The 23026-nt window shown below is 39.1% G+C and overlaps 1 protein-coding gene across 4 annotated transcripts in view; it reads right to left on the bottom strand.

Annotated features, from left to right (window-relative positions):
* WRN (WRN RecQ like helicase) overlaps positions 1-23026 on the bottom strand; it is a 70933-nt gene that overhangs the window by 44879 nt on the left and 3028 nt on the right. For 2 of the 4 annotated variants that reach the window (XM_081940145.1, XM_081940147.1), the window contains exons 2-13: positions 22400-22509; positions 21650-21768; positions 19104-19249; positions 16715-16863; positions 14394-14543; positions 13199-13271; positions 11809-11923; positions 6736-7102; positions 6175-6249; positions 4700-4826; positions 4144-4219; positions 3082-3149 (exon numbers count right to left, since the gene is read on the bottom strand). In XM_081940145.1, coding sequence (XP_081796271.1) covers positions 3082-3149; positions 4144-4219; positions 4700-4826; positions 6175-6249; positions 6736-7102; positions 11809-11923; positions 13199-13271; positions 14394-14543; positions 16715-16863; positions 19104-19249; positions 21650-21768; positions 22400-22474 — 1540 coding nt within the window. In that variant the 5' untranslated portion in view covers positions 22475-22509. The remainder of the gene's footprint in view (positions 1-3081; positions 3150-4143; positions 4220-4699; positions 4827-6174; positions 6250-6735; positions 7103-11808; positions 11924-13198; positions 13272-14393; positions 14544-16714; positions 16864-19103; positions 19250-21649; positions 21769-22399; positions 22510-23026) is intronic. The other 2 variants (XM_081940146.1, XM_081940148.1) reach the window with 2 other exon arrangements.

Genomic DNA, 23026 nt, shown 5'->3' with positions numbered 1-23026 from the left:
CCCAAGAGCTTATATAAACAGAGATTTTGGGAGGAGAATTCTTTCAGGATACAACCGTTTAAAGTAATCTGCAGTACATCTGGTCTGATCTGTTTTGGATTCCTGTTTGTAACATGCTAGAGAAGCTGTTATCTTTATCTATCGGAGTCTGGGTTGCTGCCAAGGTTCTAATCTGTGAGTTCGTGTTTGGGCTTTCAGCCACCAAGATTGTAGTCCTGTTATTAAAGCGTGGTATCCAGCTAAGCCTGTGTCAGCATTCATTACTGGACCGGGGGGGGGGGGGTCAGAACAGTGCAGTATGCATGTATACAATATAGATAAACAATTATCCTCCCTTCTGAAGGGCATGTAACAGTGAGAAATAATAACAAGAGATTCTTGAATGGTACAATAATACTAATCCAAATATTCCCAAGTAAATAAAGAATTCTTAGGATATATAAAGTAAATCTGAAATTTAGAATTTATAAGCATAACAATGCTAAATGATTTGTAAGATACATTCCTTGCTTATCTGATATTAAAGCAAGGGAGCAAGAGAGAACATACATAACCAAATTCTTCAATTGCCACGCAGTTCTAATGACTCATCTTAATAGTCTAAGGCAGTGGGTCTTACCCTTCCTAATGCTGCGACCCTTTAATACATTTCCTCATGTTGTGGTGACCCCCAACCATAAAATTATTTTATGTTTTCTGTATTTTTTCAAAAATATGTGTTTGCCGATGGTCTTAGGTGACCCCTGTGAAAGGATCGTTCGAACCTCAAAGGGGTCGCAACCCACAGGTTGAGAACCCCTGGTCTAAGACAATGATTGCGAACGTTTTTGTCCTCGCATGCTGAAATTGTGTGGCATACGACCAACACCCACAATCAATGTGCCCCACCCACCTGTATATGCGACTCCCTCCCCGCATGCACATGTGACCACCCCCTCTGCGTATGCACGCAGGGGAGGACTTTTTACCCTCCCCAGACTCCAGAGGCTTTTCTTGACCCTCTGGGAATGTGAAAATGTCCTCCCGTGGCCTCCCATTTCCGAACTTCTGGAAGTCCTTTCTTTCACCCTCCCCGCACTCCTCCCATGCATGAGTGCAGGTCTCCTGCGTTCACAGACCCAAAAATCAGCTGACTGCCGGGAGACACATGCGTGGTGGAGCTACACTGGGCAACAGCTCATGTGCCCACACAGAGGGCTCCATGTGCCACCTGTGGCACGTGTGTGATAGGTTCGCCATCACGTGTCTAAGGTTCTAGTATTGTTCCCCCCACAAAAAAACTGAAATGCCCTTGCCCTTGCTTGTTGTTGCTAAAACTAGGATTAGGAATGATACTATACAAACACCACAGAGTTAGGTGTCATGTAGTTTATTGAGTTCAAAGCCCTCTTCAGTTCAGGTAACAAATAACAAAGGCAACACACCACCTTTTTAAAAAAAAAGTTAGACTTTTTCCTGTGAGATATTTTTTCAAACACTTTGTCAGGCTAAGTGCCCAAGAATAATGAAGACAATTCATACATTTCAGTTCTTTATTTGCTTATATTCAATAGACCGCCTCTTGACAGATTATAAACTCTTACTATTTTCGCTCTAATGGATACATTCTGGGAGATTCTAGGGAGTGGCTTTCCTTACTTGTCTCCTATTAAAACAGGTTGGGCTGCTTCATCTTGTTCCCCTTTCTGAAAAGTGCTCCTTCCTGGGAAATTGCTGCTTCACTGTAGTCCATCACACCAGCTCCCCTTCCATAGGCACCATCTCTCATATACTTCAAAGGTGCTTTAATATGCCTCTATGTGTCTTTTTGAATGATGATATACAGTTTCAGCCTCTCCTCCAATGACTCATCCTCACTATCCTAATTTGCATCTTTTCCAGATTGATTTTTTTTTCAATTGGACACATGATTTCCATGTTTCAGAACTACAGTATATTTCAATTGATAACAAAACAACATAAATTGCTTTTCCTTCTCCTTTGACTACACAATCTAGCCTGAGAAGTAGGTTGGGCTGAATTATAACGCTACATTTGTACTTTAATGTGTTTACAAAAATTAACCACTTTCTGAGTTCAGACAACACATGAAGCTACAGAAATATTATCTATCTTAACACTGATTAAGCCCAGCAAGTTGTGTAAACGCATCATTTTATGTCTTTACATGACATGATTACATGTGTTGTGTGATAAGCCCAAAGTCACTCAGTGAGTTTCTGTGGCTAAAGGTCAAGTTTTAACGGTTTCTAAGCCAATATTTTAAATGTTACACTACACTAACTCCTTGGTTGGGCAGATACAGCAGGCATAAGAAATTTCCATCCTGCCATGTTGGCCCTCTAGCCCTTAAGATCTTACTTGAGGCAAAAACCCAAATCTTTCACAACAGTATCACTTGCCAAACTACCTAGAACTTTTCTTGGCTGTTCCATGCTTTGTCTGCAGTCAGAATCCTGGAACATTTAAAGCAGTGATAACACTCCAAATACCCACAAATTCTCTAACAAAGTAAAGTATCTAGGGCAGTTAAAGATGTTCTATCCAGAGAAAAGCAAGACTAGGAGTTCACAGAACTTTGTACTTTGGCAAGATCCTCTCATGTCCCAAAAGTACATTTCTTCCTATTAAAGTTTGTACAATGTTTATTTCTTATTGCAATTTCTTGTTTTTAGAAAGACCAACTGAGTACTTTTAGTGTGTATAAAGGGAGAGCAGTGAAAATCAGCCAATATTTCTCCAATATTAATCTACCACCTATCAAAATATATTACTCTGTCTGGTTCTTTTTTTAACTATTATTATTGATATAGTGCTTTTATTTGCTTGTCTTTGACCATAATAAAGATTGGTCGATTGATTTTTTTCCTGGCAATGAAAAGAACCTCTTCTTATGCTTATGCTCCAATCCACTTTATTGTACCCAGCAGCATACACAATGAAAATATTCCTGCAGTTCCTTTTCTGTGGGGGAAAAACACCTGATACAGCTACATCTGGTAACATTATCAGCAAATCATGTTTTATGAAGTTTTTAAGAAACATTTAAATAATATTCCAAGAGAAATCTATAAAACTCACCAGTTGCCATAACAACTAGATTATCTCTTCTTTCTTGCAAAACTGAGGAGATCACTTTCCACTGGACCCTTGAAATTAAAGGAAAAAACTATAATAAAAATGTTCCATTTCAGCTGTAACACCTGACAAAAGCTGAATCTCATAACAAGAGACTGCAAATAGAGGTGCTTCTTTTAGTGACCAATTGTTGATTTCCTTTTCCTCACCTACTGGCTTTTCATTCAGTGACTGTTCAAAGTTACAATGGTGTTAAAAAAATAACACCACTGACTGTACCTGAGTCATGTGATCACCACTGCAGTCAGTATGCATATGCCTGACTGTGTTTTTCTCTCTCTTTTCCCTTGCAGAACAGAGAGATTGGAGAGAAAAGGATTGTAAGGAAATCAGTGGTTTTCTCACATCAAAAACAAAGCAATCAGGCCAGCATCATGTACACAAAGATCTCACAAAGCTCTCTCTGTAAAATCTAAAAGAAGCCTGGAAGCTTTTGAAATCTCCACATAGTGGAGAGATTAGAAAAAAGGTTTTAAAACAGTACTTTTTTCAAGCTGCAGTGTGATCGCATTGCTTTCAATGGGTACAAGATAATAAGCAAGCACTTGAGCATTCCCAAGGACTGGAAGTGGTCAGGAAGCAAACAAAGATCAAAAGTGTGAAACTGAATACTCTTGTCTGTTTCCAGGAGGAAAGCACTGTTGGGTCATGTGATTTCCCACTAAGTGACTGCTTTGCTTAGCAATTCCAATTAAGCGAGGACTACTGTATATATTCTGAATATGAATGTTTTCTTTTATGCCATGGAATTTGTACATCTGCTGAAGACTCAACATCTTTGAGGCAAAATCCCCACATATTTTATCTAGAAGAAAGACATGTTTATTATTTTCTCTTTAAAATGAGAGATGCATCTTAAGCAAGCTGAGAATAAACTGAGAAAAGAGGCAGATACGATTTTCTGGTTTATCTTTATGAAATAGATTATCTTAAATTCACAGTTTTCTTCTTTTTGGAACAGTCTTTTAGCCTTTTTTTTTTTTTAAAAAAACCAATACAACTTACGGTTTAAAACTTGAGTGACCGAAATACATCTTGAGACAAGCAATTTGTTCACTGCTGGGTTTAGGTAAGCTGGAATCTTTGGAGAAAAAAACAAAAATATTGAGATAGAGAAAATACAAAAAAAGATAGCTATAAAAACAATTCAATTTTAAGATTTAAAATTTAAAAATGTAACTTAATTTTTTAAATGTTACGCATACTAAAATACTAGCAAAGTGTAGCTTCCTATCATAGGGATATTATTTAAAAATACTAGATACTTATAATACAAGAAAATAACTAGAAGTTAAAAACTTTTAAATTCTTTCCTCAGCCTATAACTTGCTTAAAAATTTATGAACAAGCTCAGAACTGAAGAAGCTTCTTGGATGAGAAGCAAAACATCTTCAAAGAAAAAGTAGAAAGTCCAGTTGCCCCTTGAAAAAAAGCATCTTTGGGACATACTTGAGAGGATCTTTAGAGATATACCTATCCATCTACCCATATATGTGAACATAAAAAGTACAGATACTCTAGTGTGCCAATATGGAAATTAGGATCACAATGTAATATTTACCCCAACTGTCCTCTTCCTCTTCAATGCCCTCTTCTCCTTCATCCTCGGCAACATGGTTATTTTGCTTTTCTAAACTCCCCAGGTTAGAATTCAACTGTCTCTTGTCTATGTCTTCTAAAGACTGGAGCTGAGAAAATAAGTTAACATACTTTGCATCTTCTAATCTAAAAGAATCAAGGCTAGACAAAAGTTCTTATTTTTAATACAGAGAGATCTTAACTACATTAGCCATTCAAGATAAAGTTACTTTATGAATATAATTTGTGAAGATTTCATAGCTTTCATAGGTTTTCCATATTACTGTTAAAAGCACGGGAGAATGAGAGGCAAAGCTACACAGTAATCCCCCTTGATTGAAAGGCATTTTATGTCAGGAATTTATTAAAAACAGTATTAATACCTATTTTTATTAAATTTCATGAACAGTGTTAGCTTATTATAACTTGTCCAGTTTTAATTTCTAACATGCAAGTCTGCTCCCCTAGCTTTTTTTCCTCTCAGACCTTCTCTGCTGTGGCCCCTGCCTTATGCAACATTCTACCTTCCGAAGTGAGGTCAGCTCCATCCCTTCAATATTCTGAAAAACCCCTTAACACCTGGTTAGGATGCTTTCATTGTTGTTAATATCAATTCTCTCCTGTGCTGATTGTCAGGGTTAATGTCAGGGTTCCAAATAGCATCCAAAAGTAAATCAGAGTCCAAGGCAAAATACTGCTCAAAGTTCCAATTTATTAAGAAAGCCATATTGGCACATCTGGGAAAACCTGAATCTAAAAGCTTCCTAGTTTTCCACACTTAGTTGAAAGTTCAAGATCTTGACCCCACACCCACAAGTCCATCATATGGTCCAATCTCCCACTGCCATGCTGGCAGTTCCACCCATCCAATTCCAGTCAGGCGCAGCGGTGCAGAGACAAAGGATGATCTTGGCTTTCTAGAAAGAATTTTGTTGTGACTACATAGTATGTGACTCCTTACAATCCTGAGAAACTCTCTCATTCCAATGGGATTGGCCCACCCCTCTCATGCTAGCATATGGGGCATGCTACAGACCGTGTCAGACAAGGAATTCAAGAGCCTTTTCTGCTGTGGTTTCCACCCTCTGGAACATTTTTGGCCTTTTGGAAGGGCTTGAAGACCTGGTTCTGCTAATTGGCCTGATGGGGGCAGGTCATACAAGAGGTAGTTAATGGACTAAGATAATACTCCACCTCCATCCTGTGAGAATTTTCCCTCCCTTTCCAACTTTGATGATTTTTAATCTATGTTAATATTAGTATGTATTACTTTAAATTTCCTTGTGTTTACTTGTTTGTAAGCTGCCTATACGAGATGGGTGCCATGTAACCTTAATATAAAATAAATGAAATTCATAGTTTTATTTCATGACACCCAGAGTCATTTTTGTGAGATTGCTGACTTAAATAAATAAATAGCAGGCAGGCAGGCAGGAAGGAAGGAAGGAAGGAAATTACCGTAAGCATTTCCATTTCAAGTTCATAATCACTTTCCATGGTGGCACCATATTCATCTTCTATAGACTGTAAATCCTAAACAGAACAGTTCAAATTGTTTTTTTTTTCTTTCGTTTTAATCCCAATGCTTTGTTCCCTAGCTTTTCAGTGGAAAAAGAAACCTAAGAAGTAATCTGATCTTACCTTCTAACCTATATAAACCATTAACATTTTATGCATAATAAAAATGTATAAAATTGTATTAATATACATTAAAATGTATAAAACGACATTAATATTTGTGGACCAAGAAAGTTTCTGTTTTGCCGATTAGCAATTTAAGAAACATAGGATTACAAAGCCCATCTGATCCTAGCACAACATTCTTAGGATAAGAGAAACAACTTGTTTCTTCATTGTTGGAACAACTGACTTTCTCTAGACTTTTATCTATGTCATTTGGCAATCCTAACATACAATATTTTTTTAGCTGTTATATCACAGCCAAAATCTGGAAAAAGACCAGATGGTTGATCAATTAAACATCACATTTTTTCTCAAAAGGCAATTACCTATATTTACCTTAGGCATACAAGCTGCTTCAAGTCGCTTTTCTTCCTCAGCCTGACGTTCCATCATTTGAAGTTCATATTCAGTTATGTCTAGTGACATTAAGAATTCATTTTCTGTAGATTTTTTAAAGATTGTGTCTGAAGCCTCCACTGTATGCTCTTTCTTATCAAGTTCTTCTTCATTTTTTATATCAGAGTTTTGAACATCAGCTGTTTTGTCATCAATATCATGATCTGACTTACAAATGGTCTTGGAAGTCAATTTAGATACTCCATCAGCAGCCTCTTCCAGCTCCATTTGGCAATTAGATTTAATAAGTAATATGTCCCTTAGAGCTTTAATATTTTTTGAAATATCAGCCAATATTTCTGTTGCACTATGAAAAAAATATGAAATGGGTTTTCTTTAATTTACACCCCAACTTTCTATTTATATAAACACTCAAGATAGCTTACAAAGTTCAAAAGAATGCAACAGTTAAAAATTAAAATTAGTGGAATTAAAGCTCAAATAATAAATAATAATTTGATGAACAAGGTATGTCTTTATAATAACTTCTTTTTGTCTATTCTAAACACTGCCCAGTTGACTAATGGAAGGAGGAGGACATAACTAAGGCAGAATATCAGCAAATAGCCCGAGCCTGTAAAGATGAAGTGAGGAAAGCTAAGGCTCACAATGAAGAAAGGCTTGCCACAAAAGTAAAAATTAACAAAAAAAGCTTCTTCCAACATGTTAAAAACAAGAAAAAAGTTAAGGAAACAATTGGTCCATTGCTAGGAGAAAGTGGCAAGAAGGTGACAAGCAACAGGGAGAAAGCAGAACTATTTAACTCATGTTTTGCATCTGTCTTTACACAAAGGGATAAAACAGTCCAACCTATCAAAAGCAGCACCACAAAAATCAGATTAGGAACACAAATTGAAATAGGGAAGAAAATGGTAAGTGAGCACCTGTCTACCCTAGACGAGTTCAAATCACCAGGACCAGATGGATTACATCCCAGGGTTCTGAAGGAACTAGCAGACGAGATCTCAGAACCACTGAATTATATCTTTCAGAGATCCTGGAACACCGGGGAACTACCAGAGGACTGGAAAAGAGCTGATGTGGTTCCCATCTTCAAAAACAGGAAAAAAATAGATCCAGGAAACTACAGACCTATCAGCCTGACCTCAATACCAGGAAAGATTCTGGAAAAAATAATCAAGCAACGAATTTGCAAACACCTAGAAGCAAACAAAGTAATAGCCAAAAGCCAACATAGATTTGTCAAAAACAGATCATGCCAGACTAATCTTATTACATTCTTTGATAATGTGAGAAAAATTAGACAAAATTAATGGACCAGAGGAATGCCGTCGATATAGTTTACTTGGACTTCAGTAAGACTTTTGATAAGGTAGACCATAACCTACTACTAGATAAAGTAGAAGAATGTGGGTTAGACAGCATCACCACCAGATGGATTCGTAACTGGCTGACCAACCGCACTCAACGTGTAGTCCTCAATGGAACTGCATCTACATGGAGGGAAGTATGCAGTGGAGTACCCCAAGGCTCTGTTTTAGGCCCAGTACTCTTCAACATCTTCATCAATGATTTGGATAAGGGAATAAATGGGGAACTCATCAAATTTGCAGATGACACCAAGCTGGCAGGAATAGCCAACACTCCAGAAGATAGGCTTAAGATACAGAAGGATCTTGACAAACTTGAACATTGGGCACTATCTAATAAAATGAAATTCAATGGTGAAAAGAGTAAGGTTCTACATTTAGGCAACAAAAACGGAATGCACAGGTACAGTATAGATGATACCTTGCTCAGTAGTAGTAACTGTGAAAGGGATCTTGGAGTCCTAGTGGACAACCATTTAAATATGAGCCAGCAGTGTGCAGCAGTTGCCAAAAAAGCCAACACAGTTCTAGGCTGCATAAATAGATGGATAGAATCAAGATCACGTGAAGTGTTAATACCACTTTATAATGCCTTGGTAAGGCCACACTTGGAATACTGCATTCAGTTCTGGTCGCCACGATGTAAAAAAGATGTGGAGACTCTAGAAAGAGTGCAGAGAAGAGCAACAATGATGATTAGGGGACTGGAGACTAAAACATATGAAGAACGGTTGCAGGAACTGGGTATGTTTGGCTTAAGAGAAAGAAGGACTAGGGGAGACATGATAGCATTGTTCCAATATCTCAGGGGTTGCCACAAAAAAGAGGGAGTCAAACTATTCTCCAAGGCACCTGAGGGTAGAACAAGAAGCAATGGGTGGAAACTAATCAAGGAGAGAAGCAACTTAGAACTGAGGAGAAATTTCCTGACAGTTAGAACAATTAATCAGTGGAACAGCTTGCCTCCAGAAGTTGTGAAAGCCCCAACACTGGAAGTCTTTAAGAAGATGTTGGATAGCCATCTGTCTGAAACGGTATAGGGCCGTGATGGCGAACCTATGGCACGGGTGCCACAAGTGGCACGCGGAGCCATTTGTCAGGGCACGCGAGGCGCTGCCCTGTCAGCTGGCCAGCACACATGCGTGTGCTGGCCAGCTGAGTTCACCTTTTTAAAAGCTATTTTTCGCTTTATAGGAGCCTGGGGAGAGCGAAAAGAGCCTCCCCGCCCCCCCCCCGGAGGCTTCAGGGACCGTCTGGAGGCTTCCCTGAAGCCTTCGGAGCGGTTAAAACCACCCTCCGAGCCTGTGACTTCCGGGTTGCTCGGACGGTCGTTTTAAGCATTCCGAAGGCTTCAGGGACCGTCCGGACGGCGGAGGGAGGGGGGACTCTATAGCCTTCCTGCCATGCGTCCCGCACAGGAATCCGTCCCCTTGGCGCTTTGCGCGGGCGTCGCAAGGGTTAAGCTGAAAGGGAGGGGAAGGGGGAGGGGGAAAGCGAAGGGGGCTTTGTTGTCAAGGCGACGGCCCAGCCCAGCCTCCTCCTCCTTCTCCTCCTTTCCCCCTCCGGCTCGAACTCTGAAGGAGGGGAAAGGCGGCAGGAAGCCAAGCTCCGAGGACGGAGCTGCCCGCGGGGCTGAGCATGATGCGGCGCGGGGCCGCCCGAGGCCGGGATCGAGGCGGCTGCGCGGCCTGCCTGGCGTGGCGCGGCTAGAGGAGGAGGAGGCGGCGAGGGCAGCACGGCCGAGGTCCAACGGACTTCCCTTCGCTGAGCCCGTCCTGGCGGCAGCGGCGGCGATGTGAAGGCCAGGCCCTGGCGAGCGCGCCGAGGCTGGGTGGAGCGGCGGAAGGACACCGGGCCCGAGGCGCCGCGCGGCGGAGGCGATCCGGTCCTGGGCGATGGAGACGCACGTCTCGTGCCTGTTCAGGGACCGTCCCGAGGCTTCCCTGAAGCCTTCAGAGCGCTTAAAACGACTCTCCGAGCAACCTGGAAGTCACTTCCGGGTTGCTCGGAGGGTGGTTTTAAACATTCCGAAGGCTTCAGGGAAGCCTCCGGACATTCCCTGAAGCCTCCGGGGGGGGGAGGCTCTTTTCGCCCTCCCCAGGCTCCTATAAAGCCTCTGGAGCCTGGGGAAGGCGAAAAAAGCATGTAAAAATGGGGGGGCGTGGCGTTGTGTGCACATGCGCACTGGGGGGCGCGTTGCATTATGGGTGCGGCACGCCCGCACACGACCTCCCCCCGCGCTCCCCCCACTTGTGGCACGCGAGCCAAAAGGTTCGCCATCACTGGTATAGGGTTTCCTGCCTAGGCAGTGGGTTGGATTAGAAGACCTCCAAGGTCCCTTCCAACTCTACTATTGTATTGTATTGTATTGTATTATTATTGTATTGACTTCACTGGATGACCTCTAGTTCATTCATCCTTTTGAAAGGAAAAAAAACCTTTCCCCTGTCCACTTTCTCCATTCAATACATGATACTATACTGTACATTCATATCCATTAGGTTGTCTTTTCTAAGCAGAGGCTCAAAGCTCTTCACATTTCCTAATCACATTTATTTGCCCTCTTTCATTTTCCCAATTTGATTATGTTCTTTTTCCCATGCAGAACCCAGAATTGAAGTCTGCATTCCAGATAAAGACATACACACAAATTTGTATAAGAATTTTATAACATTGGGGTTTTCATCTCAACACATTTCCTAATTATTCCTAACACAAAATTGTCTTCTTCACAGCTACCATAATCCAAGTTGTTATTTCCACTGAACCCAAGATCCCTCTTTTGAGTAGTTTCAGATGGTTCAGATCTCACTAGTGTATATGTGAAATTGGGGCAGGAGTTGTCTTAATATACACCGTTTCTTTCTTACTTAAACTGAACACCAATTATTTGCTTGTCCATTCACCTGGTTTAAAACAATAATTTAAATTGTTTTATCCCAGGAGATTTGGTGAAAGCCTTTATGGGTCCGTAATAATCTCCATTTCAGTCACTTTGGTTCAAGAGAATGGACTAGCTCACTGAAAGTCAAGAGTTCATACTATTACTTCACTCACCTCAATCTTAGTCTTGAAAGCAGGAGATCACACTAAACTCCTATTCTTGCTTACTTTGTTTGCTGGTCTCTGTTGTAACCTCAAATCAGAAAGCAAGCAAATGGACCAAATCTTCACAAACTGACTACTTCCCTCAAATAAATACCACTGTTCCCATTCACTCTCTGTCCACGAGTTTCAACTAATTGAAAAAGAGTAAAAACTGGGGAACTAGGAGTTTGAGAGAATTGGGTGGCTGGAAGTACAATAGAATATAGTATGAAATATACGGTACATTTATTTATTATTTCTATAGCCGCCCATCTCACTGGGTAACTTTGAGTTGGTTTACAATTCTAAAACAATACTGTAAAATGCTTCAAACCAATAAAAACAGTACAAATCAGACATATAGCAGACAAATTATCCAATTTAACAGTAAAACCAAGAGATGGGGCCCTTAACATATTCAGAGTCTGAGCCTCAAGTAAAGTTCCTGTCCAAGCAAAGGAGTCACTACAAAGATGGAAACTCTGCACACTATTCTTTCAGTTATACCCACTGAAATAATCGTTCTTTTACTGCAAGAATCTACTGAATTAAATATTCATTTGAATCGATAGATTAAAATAAACAGTATCAAAACCTTTGAATATGTGTGGATTGATGAAAAGTAGCAGGAACACAATGAGCCAAGTCTAGCACCTCCTTGGACAAAGATGTCAATTCATTTTTAATTTTACTCGGCAGCAACATTTCACCTGTTTAAAAAAGGCATAACATTTTATTAACTACTAATTCATCTGGGTTTTAAATATTGAAAAAGGAAAGGCACTTATAATTAAGGAATTAAATCAGTCTACTTCTCTTTAAATTTTGATCTGGCTCCCTAAATTCAAGTTAATTAATGGATTGCTAAATGGGATTATACAACCTTTGGATTTTTAGGGAGGGATTTCTATCATGTTTTCTGCAGATGCTAATTACCGTTGAACTCTATTCACCAACATCTGCTCTGTTTATTCATTAGTAGAGTCATAATGAGAGCCAGTTTGATGTAGTGGTTAAGGCATCAGGCTAGAAACCAAGAGATTGAGTTCTAGGCCCACCACGGGCAGGAAGCCAGTTGGCTGACCTTTGGCTAGTCACTTTCTCTCAGATCTAAGAAGGAAGCAATGGCAAATCACATCTACAAAACCTTGCCAAGAAAACTACAGGGACTTGTCCAGGCAGTCTTCGAGAATTGGATACTATTGAATGGAGGACCAAAAAAAATAATAATAGTCATAATAACCTCTATGATGGATTACTGCATTATTCAGAAAACCCAGTTAGCCAGGATCATATAAAACAAGATGCAAAACACCGTATTATCCAATGAACTCCAAATTTAAAAATGTATGTAGTCCCAAAGTCATAAGACAGTGGTGTCCAAACTTTTTGCCAGGAGGGCCAGATTTGGTGAGGTGAAAATGTGTGGGGCAGACCATTCATCCTGACATTCTTTGAACCATTAACATTAATGTGCGGTGAAGGAAAAAACACCGGCCAGCAGGGATGAGTGACAGGGAGAAGAGGCTGCGGGCTGCTCAAAATTTGAAAACGGGCCACAATTGGCCCCCGGGCCGGACTTTGGACATGCCTGTCATAAGAGAATCACGTCTTGAAAGATGTATGCATTCTCATATGCCTGTAACATTTTTGGCATATTTTAATTTTCAAAAAGCTTATTTTCTCATGGGAATCAATTCATGATAAGATGAAGGATTATGGTTATGGACTGCAATCTACCCTATCTAGGGCTGAGAAAGAATGACTGACCCAATATTAACTAGCCAATTTCTAATGCCTAAAAGAGGGAAAGAATCTGAATTTCTCCACTCCTGGTTCAGCACAATAACTTCTACATAATGTGGCCTTCTGATTTGTGTATTTGTACACGTGTGTATATGTGTACATGTATATGCATCCCTCCCCATAGTACTGTGCAATCATGCCTCTGTATGAAAAAGTTGCTGTTCCCTGATTTAGCTCACCTGTTTTTAAACAAATATGCATCTGCTTATCATTCCTCAAATTTATTAGGTTTTGGTAAATAAGGAAGCCGGCCTATAAAAACAAGAGAAGAAAAATAATTATTTTTAATGTAGAGACAAGAACATCTTCCTTTCAACTTAAAAAATTTAAACCAATCTTTTCTAATCTCAGATGTGTTGTGACCTCAGTTCCCAAATTCCCAACAAAAATGGCTGAAATCTGGGAGCTATGGTCCCAACACTTCAGCAGTGTACCAAATTGGGGGATCTGAGGTCATCAATCTTGATTATTTCGAAGGATGACAACACATCCTCAAAGCTATAAACACAGAAAAAAATAAGTACCTATACACAGTGGAGAATCAGTATAAAATGGCACAAACATGGGCTTTCTAGGAAAGGCATGGCAAACTGGAGATATCTCTGCAAAGGCAGAGCCACGACTACTGCAAAGATCAAGGAACTGGTAAATAGACCAGTTCCTTGGAACCTCTCTGGATAAGAAGAGGATGGGAGATCACCTACATGTGCTCGGGATGACTGCTCCTGGTAGGTTTAAGAAGGTGACACCAGAAGATGACAAGACTACCCATCTTGCCTGCAACCATGGCAAAGACTTTTAAAGGGCAACCCTCCCTTTCTAAACAGTTCTGGACATTGCTCATTAACTACTCCTAAAATGTTACATCAACAACTTTGACTTTGGAGGCAACAACTTTGACAACACGAGACGAGTCTGCCTTCAATCCTGAATGAAATAAGATTTTAATCATAAAAAAATTAAAGAATTTGAAATAAAGAACAAAAAACTAAATAGGATTTTAAACTTAAAAAGCTGTAAACAGTGGCATTTTGTCTAACAGAAATTAAATTACAGCAGCCATTTGCCTATATCACAATCTACCTTCGTTCATGTGTTATAAATAAACCCCAAACTTTATTGCATTGGATCCAAAATAAGCAAGCCTGGACCTTAAAAAGTTTTTCTTTTACTGGTAACTATGCATTACTGGTTCATACAGATTCTGCAATTATTTGCATAGTAAATATGGAAAACTAAGCAGATTATACATACAATCAGAGATCTTTTTCCATATCTTAGTTTATAACTTTGAGATGTAATCAAGTAAATAGGCCAAAGCAAGATTTTCAAATTTAATGTAACCTAGAAAAATACAAGCTGCTTTGTACATACATATGCATCTGTAGCTGCATACAGCTTTTGCTCCTCAGTTAGTGGAAAGCATTCCCAGTTACCACAGCGGACCAATTTGTCTTTCACAAGCTGTTTGTGGAATAGGTGTTTGACAAGGCCGTTTAAGCTCCATGTTTCCTTACATTTTAGCTAAAAATGAGATTGCAACAGTAAAGCATAAATTACTTCCGAAACATAGTTATACTGACCCATTTCTAATAAAACTGACAAAATAAGCCCATTTTATTGGTAAATGTAAGTCTATATTCAGAGCACACAATAAGTCTTCAAGCCATTTTTTATTCTGCTAAATGGTTACAGTAACAGCTTCCACAATAAGATTGGCACCAAGAAGTCCATTAGCAAGACTAAACAAAGATCCACCAATATGTGACATACCTCTGCATTCGGTAACATATAAATGTAACTTTCAAAAAACAATCATGTTGAGAATTTAAACCTAGGCACATCTTTTTTGAGATAATGCCCATTAAATTTGGTGGAACGTACAAAACACTTACTACAAATTCAACTTATCATACCATTCAAAACTCATAAAACATATTACAGAAATAAAAAAATAAGGAATGCAATATTCAGTTTGAAAATTAATCAATGTTGTATATCAGAGTAAAACCAGGGAATCTTACCATGGGATCCCATAATTCTCTATTCTCTTATATTGCTACCATTTTGCAGTGTAATCTGATTAACAAATATTTGCTGCCTTGTGAACTGACTATCTAACTGACTATTTACTTTGAATTCTCCCCATACTCAAGTTTCTAGAATGCAGACTTTCAAGTTTCTGGATTCTATAATCTCCCAGGATTTGAAATGGACACCTAACATTAAAAACCATCATTTAAAAAGCACAGCAAAGAATGTCCAAACATGTCAAGGATAATTAGGACTGCAGAATAGAATAGAATAGAATAGAATAGAATAGAATAGAATAGAATAGAATAGAATGAAATGGAATAGAACAGAACAGAATAGAATAGAATAGAATTCTTTATTGGCCAAGTGTGATTGGACACAGAAGGAATTTGTCTTTGGTGCATAAGCTCTTAGTGTACATACATTCGTCATGAATCATAAGGTACAACACTTAATGATAGTCATAGAGTACAAATAAGCAATCAAATCATACTAGGAATCAATATAAATCGTAAGGATACAAGCAACAAAGTTATAGTCATACTAAGATGGAATGGGATAATAGGAATCTTAATATATGTAACTGACTTTATAATGGATCATGTTAAGAGTTCTGTAAGAGGAAACTTTAGTGAGCAGAATAAGGTTTTGCAAGAGGAAGCTTAATCAAAAGGAAATAACACATAGCCAAGCAAATGTAACCGCAGATTTGAAAACAGGAAACTTAGGCAGGAGACGTAGATAGATTTGCCTGTGACCTGCATAGCAACAGGGAGGGGGGCCTATGGGCTGTCAGAAAATGTAACCAATCATGAAATGTCACAAGTATGTATAATAGTGATTGCATTAGAACCCTTCGGGATTCAGCCTTTGCTTCTTTGTGTAGCGACTGAATCTTGCGCAATAAACCTTTTCTGTTTGAATTCTGTGTCAGTTCCTATATTCCATAATAATACAGTCATAAGTGGGAGGAGATGGGTGATAGGAACGATGAGAAGATTAATAGTAATGGTAATGCAGACTTGGTAAATAGTTTGACAGTGTTGAGGGAATTATTTGTTTAGTAGAGTGATGGCGTTCTGGAAAAAAACTATTCTTCTGTCCAGTTGTTCTGGTGTGCAGTGCTCTATAGCGTCATTTTGAGGGTAGGAGTTGAAACAATTTATGTCCAGGATGTGAGGGGTCTGTAAGTATTTTCACAGCCTTCTTTTTGACTCGTGAAACAACAACTGCAACCAGCCTGGCCTTCCATTGACAAACTGTATACCGCAGGAATCAGAAAGAGGACTGAGCAAATATATCCCGACCCCTCACATTCTGGACATAAAACTATTTCAACTCTTCCCCTCAGACGCTACTATAGGGCACTGCATGCCAAACAACTAGACACAGAGACAGCTTTTTCTCCTCTGCCACCATTCTGCTGAACACAGCAGATTCCCACAGCACTGTCTATGGATATATATCCATAAAGTAGGGCTGTATTACAATTATCCTGCTCATCTTTACTACTACCTTCTCCTATAGGTATCTTATGATTACATTATTCATTATTTGTATTCATACTGAGAGCTTATGCGCTGGAGAGAAATTCCTTATGTGTACAATCACACTTTGCCAATTTCTATTTCTGTTATTTCTATTTCTATTCTTCTAATTACCTTTTCATTAGCAAGGTCAACCAAATCCACAAGATTCTCCAGTTTGATTTCAAAATCTCGCATCAGCTTCCATTTATCTCCTTCAATACCAACTCCAGCTTTTCTAATGGTGTTATCTTCAAGCAACCTTTTCAGTCCCACAGGAAAACCTGAAGGGGATACAATATGAGCACAAAAATTATTTATATAATGAATCTGGGCCTACTCCATATAATAAAAGGCAGTGATTTAGAACCAAAATGGGAGAACCTTACAACCTCTAGGGTAATTTTATATTGATCCTATCACTCAGGACTTTATATCCCTAACTCACTCTTACTCTCTGGAATCTGCTTTCTCTTCTGCTTTATTTAGGTATACATGTGATGTTTGTAAACAATTACTAATTCAGTTTTTATTTGTGTGCTGAATAAGTGGTAGTTAGGCCTGGGCCTTAAGAGTTCTGTCCTTCACAATTTTCTTGTTCAGGAAAAGTAATAAAACATGATGGGAACAAGGCACAATAGTAAGACTATTTTCAAGCATATAGACATATAACTAGCTACCACATCTGTTGAATTCTAAAATTAAATAAAACCAAAGTAGGATATTTCTTGCTATGAAGTAAATTCCAAACTCAGATTTCCCTCCACTATTTCCCTAAGCCAGGTCTGCTGGCTGGGGAATTCTGGGAGTTGAAGTCCACAAGTCTTAAAGTTGCCAAGTTTGGACACCCCTGCCCTAAGCCCTAGAGGCCTTCCAGGTTCAAGTGGTGTTAATGGCAGAAACCTTGAGTTCAGCAAACAATATTTGTAGTCTGGCATGTTAAGAGCTTCTTCTGGGTTTCTTTAGCATTACTGTACTTAGGCCACCTCATCTGTCCCTAAATGATTCAATTTCTATGGGGAAGGGATAACTGACTCCATACTTTTTTCAAACACCATGGGGACAATGTTCCTATACCAAGAAAGCAGAAAACAGCTGTTTAAATTCTGTTAAACATATTCAGCGCTTTGGGGGGCAAGATTTGAACAATGAAGGCTCAAGATTCTTTTTCATAAATGTACAGCAGTATACTTCCAGATCAATGGATCTGCAAACTAACGTTATTTTTAGTTATTAATCCAATTTATATGGCTACTCATTTGTCTAAGAAAACTAGGTGGTTGACAGAGAAAAAAAACCCATTAAAATAAAACTGACACAATAGATCAAAGCCAATAAAATCTGCACTACCAAGAAATGCTCTGTGTCTGATCTCCCATCACTAACAATACAGCCCAATTGCTGGGGGAAGAGCTAGCCCTTCACATTCTCTCAAAGGACCAATAGAGCTGGTGTGCCTGGTTCTCACCAGTGGGGAAGGGAAGCTGTGACAAAGGGCAGGGACTATGTCAGAGAAGGCATGCTTCTGGGGGTATTATTTCATCAAGGGAACCCAGCAGATTTGATGGGACAGGATGAAACCACCAGAAAAAGGTGATTTCACAAGAAGCCTGATTCAATGTCATGCAGGGCTTTAAATGTGACAACCAGTACCTTTATTATTTATTTATTGAATTTGTTTATTTATTAAATTTGTTTGCAGCCCATCTTGCCACAAGACAACCCCAAACAGCTTCCATTAAAAGCAATAAAACCATAAAAAAATAAATATTTCTAATAACAATAAAATACTAATTGTAATTATAATTAAAAGATGGAGAGAGATGGAGCAGGATGCACAGGAGGGAAGGTGGGATTCTTTTATTGGTCCACCAACCATTTCCAGTGTGAAATTCCACCCTTGGGGTGCCAAGCCATCTGGCAGAACCAGGTCTTCAGGCTCTTAAGAAAGGTCAGGAGAGTGAGAGAGGATCTCACCGTAGAGGATGAGATTTTCAAAAGGGCAGGAGCAACGGCAGAGAAGGCTTTTCTCCTTGATCCCGCCAGCTGGAATGTCTTAACCAATAGGGTCCACAGCATGCATGCTCTGCCAGCACAAATAGGGTGGGCCAGCCCCATTGTGGTGAGACAGTTCCTCAGGTAACAAGGATCTATGCCATGCAGGGATTTAAAGATGATAACTAACACCTTGAATTGCACATAGAAGCAAACTGGCAAACCAATACAGACCACTCTAGGGGCCCCAAAGACTTCCCACACCGCCACACTCTACATCAGTTGTAGAGTTCCCAAAAGCTTTTTTTTTATGCTGAACAGAACAGAATAACTCTTCAAGTGTAGCCCCCACATACAACACATTGCAGTGTCTAGGCATGAAATGACCAGGATTTTAGTGACCGAGCACAGGGACTCCTGAGCCATTATAAAATAAATATTGGAAAACAAAAGCAAATTAACTGAGAATTTATGCAAAAAGGCATCCTAATATTGATCATGCTTATAGAACAAATAGAATAGTACTGACTTGTCATAGAAGAGATGTGAAATAAGTAGCACTTGGTTTCAGACTCGCATAACTGGACTAAGGCAACTTTTCCTTCCTTCCCTTTAGCATAAACGGCTGGCCATTCAATGTCAAATCCTAACACAGCTCCAACAGGCAAGGTATTGCTGCAAGATATAAGTGTATCTGAGGCATAGTAATATATTAATGGCACAACACAAAAGAATGGCTTCTTACAAGCCATCACTATCAAATGAGAAACTAAATTCTAGAACATGCATTCCCTTCATTTCTCTCCTTTTGAACAAAAATGTTCTCTCTCCCTCTTTCTTTTCTTCCACTATCTTTAAAATTACATTATCACCTTCAATTAATACTGATGAAATAATCAAGATTAAGATAAATAAGAGAGAAGGACTAGAGAGTAAAACAAGGGAAAGGAAAATACATGTGATTAAGACTGGATTCCAATTTGCAAATAATAATTTTTACACATATATCACCAAGAATACATAAGAAATTATTAAACAGCAATAAGTAGAAATATGAAGCTCTGGTGATTATATATCAGACCACATGCAACCCTAGCTAGTATTGTGACTTCACAAGATTATAAACTTTTAACATTATTTATACATACATACATGTATCCATATGTGTGTGTGTGTGCGCGCGTGCACACACATCTTTTATATGCGGCCCGAGACAATTCCTCTTCACTCACTGTGGCCCAAGCAAACTGAAAGGTTAGACACACCTGCCTATGTGTTTGTGGAGAGGCATATATGTTGTTTGTGGGATTTGGAGAGGCTGTTATGATTTTTATGCAAGTTACGTTTATGCATGTTTCTCTGACCATCCCTTCTCTTTTATCAAATGAATATCTTAAATTTGCTGTCGGGAGGGGTTTTATTCCCTCCCGAAAGCATATAGGGATTTGGAATTTATTCTATATATTTAGAATAAATTCTCACCACACGCGAACCCCATTTTTACATGCTTTATAAGAGCCTGGGGAGGGCGAAAAGAGCCTCCCCCGCCCCCCCGGAAGCCCTCCGGAGGCTTCAGGGACCGTCCGGAGGCTTCCCTGAAGCCTTCGGAACGCTTAAAATGACTCTCCAAGCAAACCGGAAGTGACTTCCGGTTTGCTCGGAGGGTCATTTTAAGTGTTCCGAAGGCTTCAGGGACGGTCCGGAGGCTTCCCTGACGTCTTCGGAGCGTTTAAAACGACCCTCCGAGCAAACCAGAAGTCACTTCTGGTTTGCTCGGAGGGTCTTTTTGAGCGTTCCGAAGGCTTCAGGGAAGCCTCCGGACAGTCCCTGAAGCCTCCAGAGGGCCTCCGGGGGGGCGGGGGAGGCTTCTTTTCACCCTCCCCAGGCTCCTATAAAGCCTCTGGAGCCTGAGGAGGGGGAAAAATGGCTTTTAAAAACAGTGAACTCAGCTGGCCAGCGCGCGCATGCGCACTGGCCATCTGACAGGGCAGCGCCTCGCGTGCCCTCACAAATGGCTCCACGTGCCACCTGTGGCACGCGTGCCATAGGTTCGCCATCACTGCCTTACAGCTACATTTAAGAACAAATCTACTAAATTTGACTAAGACTCTGCAAATTGTAAAGTTTTTTTTAAAAAAACAAACAGGTCCTGACAAATTATGTATGAATATAGACAATACTGTTTGTTTTAAAATAAACTTGAATAATCTTGGGCTGTAAGATTAATTTAACAATTAGATCTAATACATGCAATGCCTGGGGCACCAGTGCACCAGCCTGGAGTTTGATCTTGATGGGGTTCAGAGCTGACTGCCTTTCATCCTTCCGAGGTTGGTAAAATGAAGACCCAGATTGTTGAGGGTGATATGCTGTCATTATAAACTACCCAACGTATGCTGAAAAGCACCATAGGGGGGGGTATATGTCTAAGTGCTATTGCTGCACTAAGCCATTTTGTGATTAGGTTTAGCACGTCATTCAAAGACCAAAATAGACAACCTTAGCAACAAATATTTGAAGAACTGCCTCTTTCCAATTACATCTACCATCAAAGGGAGAAAGCAGGGTATGTTGTAGGTCCCATCTATCAGATAAGTACATCTAGTGGGGTCATGTTGCTGCCAGGAGAGTGTTGGATTGGGGTTTCTGGGTTTCTGACTGTGGATTTTAAATTTTATAAGCCACCCAGAATCAGTGTGGGTTAGGCAGCCCGATCAATTTGTTTAATAAATAATTAATTAACCATAATCACAACTTATTTTTAGTTCACAAATTGTATCTTATAGCTATATGTTTTGTCTGGACTAAGCAGGGTCAACAATATACTGTTGACCCCGTCGTGTTGACAAGTCACAAACAGTTCACTTCTCCTTTCAATCGTCTAATATAAACCTGGTTGATAATAAAATCCTGAAATAGATATAAATAATATAAATGGACTGATTACTATGAAAATGCAATGAATAATAATGAGAATCAAATGAAAACACCATATACTGTAGATACAACTGGGATATACATTATTTTGAAAGATCACATTAAAAAAAGGAAAAATGCAAGTTTTCATTAGCTTACAGAATATCTTCCGAGAGTAAGGAACAATCATTAGCATGATAGCTGTAGATAGTAGAGCCGTTGTATTCTAAGAATGGAAGGTTATCTTCCAAGACACTTGGTTGGAATGAATTCTTCTGCTTCATAAAAATGTGAAAGACAACTTGGTTTATAATTTGAATACTATGTAATGACTTGCTAATACTACCATACATCATAATGTATTTCTGGTACTCAAGTGAGAATTGATTTGAGAGCAATTTTAATATACAAAAAAGGTACACATTTATTTTTAAAGCATATTTGTGTTTTGGATACTGTTTACACAGATTAGCAGTTTAACAAAAAGAATGGATCCATACACATTCTACCAAGAGAAACTTCTTTCTCAATTGCCTTATTTATTAGAAACTGAAGAACATTGTTAAAATATAGCTAATAAAGTCTATCTTGGCTAAAAAAGAAATTACTTGATCAAATGCTCCTATAAGGACAGTTTAAAAATCAATCTGACTACATAATGTTTAAAACCTCCCTACGAAAATTAGTAACCCAATTAAAATTGGATATAATTTTGGATATTCTTACACCTTGAAAATACAGCATCACGTATTCCCGCTTAATGCCATCAAGCTAAAATCAACAGAACTACAAAGAACTAAATTAGCAGTTCTAAAAAATTCCTTGCAAATTGGAAATTTGCCTAGAGGACTTGTCTTTTTTCATGCTTTCAGTTATTATAAGAGCCAAGCATATATTCCAATTTTCTACCTTTTTGTCATCTGCAATATCTTCACCGTTTGGTTCTGTCATCCACAGGGGAAGTTTTTTTGTTGGAGAACCCATATTTCTGTCAATTTATTCCTCTGCAGATGCACGTTCTATAACAAGAGATATTTTATTACTTTTCCTGGAAACAATAAAAATACCTTAACGGCTAAAAGATACCTGTAAGGTCTTGCCTCTCCAAATCTTCACAAGAAAGCAGGACTCTTGAAACGGAAGTTGTTTCAAAAGAAGCTTTTATTGGCAGGAACTAAATCTTCCCATTAAAAAAAACATCAATTTAAAGCAGTGTAAACAAAAAACCCCACACAGCACAGCAATGCAGGAAACAGAAACTTCATATAGCAATCTCTGCAAGCAAGAAATAGAAATGGAAACATCATAGAGAGATCCCTACAATCCTCCCCCCTCCCACCAGAATGCCAGCATCCGAACAGAAATATATGGGTCCTGACAACACCATTCATAATGATCTTTCTTATTATAAATTCATTCATGTTTTCTTATTGTAAATTCATCTTTAGCAGAGAGACAATTGTTGGAGCATTGCCTTTCACTTTCAATAAGCAAGAATGAGAAAAAATTTGAAAGGGTAAGAAAGCAAACAATGCA

Source organism: Natrix helvetica (assembly GCF_964273705.1).
Source record: "Natrix helvetica genome assembly, chromosome: 2".
NCBI classification, from domain to species: Eukaryota; Metazoa; Chordata; class Lepidosauria; order Squamata; family Natricidae; genus Natrix; species Natrix helvetica.
Note: the sequence above shows the minus strand (reverse complement) of the source record. Positions and strands in the feature narration are given on the sequence as shown.